The following is an 8,148-nucleotide window of genomic DNA, read 5'->3' as shown; positions in this document are numbered from 1 at the left end:
GTGCGCGGCCGGCGGCGTGTTGCAGCCGGGCGGCGTGTGCGGGCCGGAGCGGCGGGCACGCAGCGCCTGTCCTCGCACCTGCAACCCCTTCCGACCCCCTTCCCCCCCCCCTTTTTTTTTCTTTTGGGTTTTTCCCCCTCCCCCACCCTTCGGTGCTTTTTTTCCTTTTTTTTTTTTTTTTTCCCCTTCCTTTTTCCTTCCCCCCCCCGCCCCTCTTCCTGCGCTTTGCTCCGGGAAAACGCTGGATTTTAAACCTTTCCCCGCCCGGCAGTGAGTGGGGAAGGAGAAGGAAAACATGGCCCAGGCCAAAATGCACCACCCCGTCTCTTGGGTGATCTTCGCCGGGATGGCCGCGCTCCTCCTCTCCCAAGGTAGGGAACGCCGCGGGGGACGCAGCCCGGGCGGGCGGAGGATGCGCGGTCCCACAGCAGCACCCTCCGAGGGGGCTGGGGAATGAGAATCCCCCCCCCCGAGTGGGGATGAGGATCCCTCCAGAGCGGGGACAGAGCTGGGAAAGGGTCCCCAGCCCGCCGTGAAGTTGCGGGGGATGCGGATGCGGGTGCGGCGCAGGAATTCCCGGCGCACCGGGCTGGCGGCGGGGGGGACACTTCTCCCCTGGCGTCCTGATTATTTTTGCGGGCGCAGAAGGACTCTGCCATCCCAGCACAATTCTGGCACCATCAATGATCCAACAGGCTGGGGGCATGGCGGGGTGGCCGGGGTTCCTCTGTGCTTCCCCCCACGCCTTTGCTTTTCCAGCAAGGTCGTCCGAAAAACTCGGTGTAGCCCCGCTCCCGCCGGGCTGGGAGTTGGGAAGTCCTGGTCCAGTCTCTCCCGGATCAGCACGGCTGCCTCCCCCCAGCCGAGGGACGGTCCTTGGAGGGGAGGGGGGGGCTGTGCAAGGGGGGAAAAAAGAGCAAAAAGCGGTGGGAAAAGGAGGGGGGAAGAGGCGGCAGGAGCCAGCCCCATCTGGCCGGGAGCGCCGAGCCTGTCAGCTCGCGTTAGGCTCCTCGCAGCCATCTGGAGGGGCTGTGGGAGCGGGGTTTCCTCCATGGGAGGAGAGGATGGAGCCGCATCCTGCCCCGGGCCGCCGCGGGAGCTCGGGATGCGCAGGGGGATGCGCCGGGGGATGCGCCAGGGGGATGCTGCTGCGCCGTGCTCGGGGGGCGGCTGTGACCGGGGCTCCGGGGCGGGATGCGGGCACTTCTCGGGGACATGGATGCACCCCGGGAGGGGATGCAGGCGCTCCTTGGAGCAGGGATGCACCCCCGCGGCGGTGCGGGTATTCCTGGGCGAGACGGATGCAGCCCGGGGGGATGCAGGCGTTCCTCGGGGGGCATGTGGGTTCTCCTGAGGATGGATGCGCCCCGGGAGGGTGAATGCACCTCCTTCTCCACAGCCGGATCCAGCTACCTCTGCGCTGCTCCCAGGTGCCCACCGAAGGCTGGGAATGTCCAGAGCAGCCCAGCCTCGTCCCCCGTGTGCGAGGTGCGCTGCAGCAGCAGCCGTGTGGGCTCTGGGAGCCCCGCGGGTGTGGGGCTGGGGGCTGCGGGGTGGGCAGGATGGTGATTGGGTGTCTCCCACCACAAACTTCTCTCTGCTGAGCAAGCTGGGCCCGCTCCTGCGGGGGGAGAGCCCCCCGTGCCGTATCGACCGGCGCGGGCTGCTTAACATGCACATCACACGGTACCGAGCATCGCTCCTCTTCGCCTTCCTCCCGCTCTCCCTCCTCGAGCGCTCTCCTTCTCCCAGGGCTGCTGCTGCCCGCTTGGCATTCCTGCATCCCGGGGGCTTCCCCGCGGCTGCCACCTCTGCAGGGAACCCGGGCGGGGTGTGAAGGGTCGGGGCTTCCCAGGAGATGGATGAAGCTGCACCTTTCCCTCCTCACTTCTCCTGCCCAGAATTTGCACTTCATTTGTTTTATTATTTCATTATTTTATTATTTTTTAATGCTTGCTTTGGGGCTCCTGACTTTGCTTCCTTGCAGTCTTATTCCATGCCTCTGGTCATCCTTCCTGCTTCCTCTCCCTGCTCCTATCAAAGCTTCCAGATCAAAAAGTAGTTGGTTTTTTATTTCTTTATTTATTATTTTTATAACTCTCCTGGGCAGCAGAGCAGTGGGGAGGAACGTGCTGACTCCCTAAGCCCAAAATTCCCCAATTCCCTGCCTTTCAGGAACCTGATGTGGGTGCCAGCAGTCCCTGAGTCACTCCTGGAGTGAGGGAAAGCAGGGAGCCACTTTACTCTGGTCTGGGAAGGACCCAGGGCAGAGCTGTGGGGAGCTGGGTGAAAAATTGCCCAGGGCAGCCGCTGGCAGCAAAAAGTTGGGGCCTTTTTTGGCTTGGAAGTTGCTGCATTGTTGGAAGGAAGGAGTCCCCTTGGGAGTTTTTTCTTGCATAATTTTATTTAAGGGTAATTAAAAAAACCCCTCAATCACAGCCTACAAATAATTTTGTATCTTAGCACAAACTTTTAAAGAGTTTTGAGAAATTCGGCTTCATTCAAGCCCACGGTAATATTTAGGTTTGTATGCAGTGCTGAAAATCAGCAGTAATGTGCTTCAGCTTCATGAATTCTTCTGATAATCACAGTAGTTTTTGAATTCATAAGTTTCCCCCTTTGTTTGGTGTCCAGAAGTGGAGCTGGCTTGTGTTTGAAAACATGAAAATAATTGTCATACAGGAAAACTGTGTTTTGCACAAACCTCCTCCAAATATCTCCGGAGATGTGTGCTGCCCTCTGCAGCGGCTCATCCATCCTCTGGGTCATTTCCCTATTTCCAGGCAAACAAACAATAAGAAAAGTGGTTTGTGAGTGTGCTTGAAAGGAAAGTGGAGCATGAAGTGGGATAATTCAGAAGCATCTGACCACCTGCATTTGTGCAAACATCTGCGGGTCCTCCAAGTTTTGCAGATTCACTTTTGTAGAAATTTTGTAGATTTGTAGAATTGTGGCTCTAAAATGGGAGCTGTTGAGGGTTGTGTCCCTCAGGAAGGAGCCCCCTGAGCCCTGGAATGTCCAGCGTGGTTGGACACCAAGGGAGCTGTTGGGTGCTGGAGCTGGAGAGAGAGGCTGGGGCATTTCTTGGATGCTGCATCCCCTTGGGAAGGAGCTGCAGGTGTCCGCTCACAAGAAGAAATGGAGCTAGAAAATGTCCAGCCACAACTTGGGAAAGGAGATGAGAAGAGAGGAGGTTGCAGAGGGCTGGGATAGCCCCGGGCTTTGGGAAGTGAGCGGCGATTGGCAACACAGCTCTCTTTGTGTTTGCTCTGTGTCTTCTGTGTGATTTTTAAATAGCAGCAATGAAAATCCAAAATTCCCTCACACAGGGCCCAGGCAGCAGAGTTTTCCCTTCCCCCTTTCCCTGGCTCAAAGTCAGGGGGTGTCCTCACATGTGCCCCATGTTCCCACAACCCACCTGGATTTCTTAAGGAAGAGGCAAAAATCTCACCCCAGCATTTGGGAGTGGAAGAGACAAGAAAACTCTTCACTCAGCCACGCGTAAAAGGATTAACCAGGCTAAAAGGTCATAGAAGATTTTGCTGGGCCTTTAGCATCAGTAAGCCAAGAATTATGGGAATTTGATTTACAAATTAGCATAAAGACCTTATTCTAATAAGCATACAAGCTGAAATAGGTATGTAAAATAATAGCATGTGTCAACATCCTACACAGAGCGTTCCTCATCCGAAAGAATTATTCGCTCGTTCGATGTGGCTGGGATGCAGATAACTCCCAAACTGAGACAGCCTGTGCTGGTGTGTGATGGAAAGGCTGGATCTGACCCAGAGACACATCCACAGGGAGGAGGGGCTGGGTGCTTCCCCTCAGGAATGGCAGGATTTGGAATCTAGGTTGGGACTATTCAAAAAAATGCTATCCCGAAAAAATGCCATCCCTCAAAAATGCTATCCCCAAAAGATATGTCCCCAAAAAATACCACCCCCAAAAAATGCTATCCCTCAAAAATGCTGCCCCCCAAAAAATTCTATCCCCAAAAAATGCTTCCCTGAAAATTCTGTCTTCAAAAAATGCTATCCCCAAAAAAATGTCACCCCCAAAATCCTGTGAGAATTTTCTCTCAGTGGAGGGGTGAGGGGAAACTTCCTGGCAGCTCGTGCAGGAGGTAATTGCACTAATGAATGTGTATAAGAAAAATTATGTGTATCGACATCTTTTTGTGAATGCTCGGATTTATTGGTCCTCGGGAAAAATATTAGATGTGGTTAATAGTTATCACGCAGGTCAATAAAACGTGATATTCACCCCAACAGCAGAAAATAGCTTTTTAATAGGTAATAACAGTAATAATCAATACCTACATGATTAGATAACCCAGTTATATGCAGTACATAAAAGGAGGGGAATGCATTCTGCCTGCTCGATGGCTGGATTTGGAGCGTGGCTGAACATCTGTCATTGCTGTTGATTCTCAGCGGGGCTGAGGAAGTATCAGCACCTCTGGAAATCAGGCCACCACGTGGGATTAATTGGCACATTTTTAAGATGCATCAGAGCAAGCAGGAACCTGAAAAGACCTTTGGAAAGCAGCTGCGCTGTGCAAAATGCTGGAGGCGCCAAAAATGCTGGAAAGGGGCTTGGGATTTTGCTTTGGGTGGTGGAGTTGCAGGTGGAGTTTTCCAAGTGTGGATTTCTGCTGCTTCCCTGGGAGCCTCCCTGTGCTGAGCTGGTTACACAGCTGCGGATTGGCAGGATACAAGGAGGAGTAAAGTTGTTGTAGTTGCTCTACGCTGTGGTTGTGGGGAGATCTCCACCAAAAGAGATGGAGATCAAAATGATAAAAAAACCAAAGTGAAATGAAAACTCCATTATGTGTAATAACTTACCTTAGGGCACAGGAGGAGATGCTGGAGTAGGTTTGTGTTGTGGCTACACCAGGTTTAGGAGCCCCACTGGCGGACTGGAGATGTGTGAGGTCCTGTAAGTGGTCACACAAATTTCAGGACATGCAGTTGTTTACTGGCCACGAAGCACACGTGAACAAGGTGCCTGTGGCCACCTACAGTGGGTGTGTGAGGAGGAAAAGATTGTCCATCTCAGGTGTCCATGGCAAGGGTTTGGAGCTGCAGCTTGGCCGTGGAGTTGAGCTCTTGGCTTCTAACAGGGGCCAACATGAGCTAAAGTGCCAGATTCGGAGATTCTATGGAAGTCCAGGTTGGTGTCCAACTGCTCTCTCTTTCCCATGTTTGGGATGAGCTACACGGATGAAAATATCATTTTGATAAGCAGAGAGGATCAGGTGGGAGCTGGGAGCTTGGAAAATCCTCCTCTGCTAAAACTGAACTTCTGAGCCATCCAAGGACCATCCCTCTGGGCAGGACTGGTGCTCTGGAGGCTGAGCCAGTTTTGGAATATCCTTGTGTTTCACAAAAGCCACTTCTCCTTTCTCCACAAAGGACTTTTGACCAGCACAATAACCCAGGCTCGTGGTTTTTCCATCTTCCTTTGACTTACGACTGAGATGAGTGCATTTGATATTAGAAGTGTCTGCTTTGTGTATTTTTCTTGCAATTTGCACTTAAAAATACCTATGTTGTGATTGCCTCCCCCATTTTATTTTTTACTCATGGAGAAAAAATTGATCAGTTGACAGATCTAGGTCAGGTTAGTGAGCAGGGCTTGCTGTTTTCTGTGATAAACCAGGAGTGGATGGGAGAGCTCTTCCCAGGAAGCTCCAGTCAGACAGTGGAGGCTGACTTCAGCTTTCCTCAGCCTGGGAAACACCACGAGAGGAGCAAGTATTTGGCCATGGAGATCAGAAAAGACCTTCATTTGTGTTTGTCTTTGCTTCCCAAACTTCAGTAGTGGCAAGAAAAGGCAAAACTTTCCTTGTTCTCCAGTTGAAGGGACAAGAGCTTTAAAGAGGGGAAATGGGATTTTTTAAGCATTACTGTCATTCTCCTTTGATGGGCAGTGACCAATCTCCCATTAGACTCAAACCTGATCCATCTCTGATGTTCACGGCAAAAGCTTGGAGCTGTGACTTGGACGTGAGCTCTTGGTTTCAAACTGGAGCCAAAATGAGCAAGGTGCCAGATTTGGGGATTTTGTAGTGGAAGTCCAAGTCATGTTTCTGTTTCCCATTGCCAGCCAGCACCCACACTTGGCACATGGGTTTTTCATGCCTTTAGATGCTTTGGTAGGAAAAAAAAAAAAAAAACAAAAAAAGGCTGGCAGAGCTGGGGGGGTTCCCCGGGGGGGGGGAAGGCCCCAGGGAATGGGCAGGTCAGGATTCCGGGCATCACTGTGCCTGAATTCCTGGTGGTCAGAGTATTCCCTTCAAAGCTCTGCTGGCAGCTGTCATGGAATGCTCTGCCTTCCCACAGGGATAATGGGGATGGAGGTGCTGCCAGAATGAAAAGTCCCTGCACAGCACAAGGACCCTCTGCAGTGGATGGAAAAGTCACCCCTAGGCACTGGGTGAGCTGTGGCTCACACCAGGTGGTGGGTCTGGCTTGGAGGAAGGATGAGGGCGGGTTCTCGTCAGGGTTTTTTTTTTGGAAATTACAGAAAAAGATCCCAGAACTGTTTGGGTTGAAAAGAAGATTAAATCTCATCTCACTCCTGTGGTAATCACATATCCTCCGAACAGAGAGGGACATAGCTGTCCCAGGATTTTCCTGGGAAGCTGTGAGAAGCTGTGAGAAAGCTCAGAAAAAGAATTCAAACAATTATTATCTCTCTTTCTGTAACTGTTTATAGATATGATTCTCCAGAGTGTGCTATTCATAGTTCACCAACAGGTGAGAGAAGATTCCTAAAGGCCAATCAGGCCTTAGGTCCACCATTGTTTCCATAAGAACTGTAGATTTCTAAGAATAAAGTGCCTTTTCCTGCCTTCTGATGGTGGAGTCTCTGTATCACCTCTGTCTGTCCCCAACACCCCTTCAGTGATACATCCACCCCCTGCCACGGGCAGGGACACCTTCCACTGGACCAGGCAGCTCCAAGCCCCATCCAACCCAGCCTTTTGGGGATAGTGTATTTTCCTTGCACATTGCTGATCCTGGAAACCCTGATTTAGCTTGGAAAGCAGCTTGGAAAACCACAAATGCTCAGTCCATAGGGCTGGTTCGTGTCCTGGGATGGTGTATTTTCCTTGCACACTGCTGATCCTGGAAACCCTGATTTAGCTTGGAAAGCAGCTTGGAAAACCACAAATGCTCAGTCCATAGGGCTGGTTCGTGTCCTCCAGTGACTCAGTGGGAGAGAGCAGCTGCTAAGGAGTGGGAAATGCCACAGGAAATTGTGTAATATTAGAAACGAAGCAGAATGTTTCAGGTTTTTCTAATTCCAAAATGAAATATAAAAAAAAAGAACAATCACATATTCCCAGTGAAAGTAAATTCTGGGAAAAGTAAGGATTGATTTTTGAAGCATTTGCTTCGGAGCTTGCCGAGGCTTTATGTACAAAGTTGTGAAGTGATTTAAAAAAAAAAAAAAAAAGCTCCAAAGGCCGTGTTCCAGCAGTATCAAAGAGCCTGGAGTCTCCAGCCTTGTTCCATTTTGTATTGTTATTTCTTCAAAACAGATCCTTTGCTAATGTTTCCATTTTACTAGAAACAGAATTCTTGATTTAAAGAACTGGTTTGAAAGCCAAACCTGACCCGCCTCACTGGAAGCTTGACAGGCCCTCAGAGCAAAGCAAGGTTCATTAATACCATAATATTCTCTTTCTTTTTTTGGTGTTTGAGGCTTTTTTTCCCCCTCTTAGAGGAGTTATCTGGTGAATAGCACTTCGTTCCTGGCTTGGTTTGGGTGTTTTTAGCTTTTATTCCCTTTCTACAGGACAGATGGTATTTAGAGATCAGAGGGTGCCTCCGTTAGACTTTTAGTTTTCCAAAGTCAATTCCCAAAGCCAGCACTGGGGTTTTTGATAGCGGGCCAAGGCACAGGAGAGTGGCAGGGCTGGCTGGCACGGGGTGAATTTGGATTTAGGATGAGTGACAACTCTCTTAATGAAGCCCTTTTTGGAACAAAGCTGGCGAGGAGCAGGATCCGTGATCCATTAGAGGCCGGGGTAGTGGCAGAGCCAAAACTGCCTTGTCACTGGAGACAACATGAAAAAAACGTGTATTATTTATTGTTTACTTTTTTGTGCTGCTTTTCTGCACGTCAACGCTTCCC

The 8,148-nt window shown here is 50.7% G+C and overlaps 1 protein-coding gene across 1 annotated transcript in view; it reads left to right on the top strand.

The window, feature by feature from the left end:
- Window positions 1-220: 220 nt before the first annotated feature.
- The window catches only part of LOC121340818 (protein CEPU-1), a 356,426-nt gene continuing 348,498 nt past the window's right edge, over window positions 221-8,148 (top strand). The window contains exon 1 of the mRNA XM_041413820.1: window positions 221-371. Within this exon, the coding sequence (XP_041269754.1) occupies window positions 296-371 (76 nt within the window). The 5' untranslated portion in view covers window positions 221-295. The remainder of the gene's footprint in view (window positions 372-8,148) is intronic.

Source organism: Onychostruthus taczanowskii, unplaced genomic scaffold, assembly GCF_017590055.1.
Source record: "Onychostruthus taczanowskii isolate IOZ18803 unplaced genomic scaffold, ASM1759005v1 scaffold43, whole genome shotgun sequence".
Classification (NCBI taxonomy): Eukaryota; Metazoa; Chordata; class Aves; order Passeriformes; family Passeridae; genus Onychostruthus; species Onychostruthus taczanowskii.
This window is presented reverse-complemented; position numbering and strand designations above follow the sequence as displayed.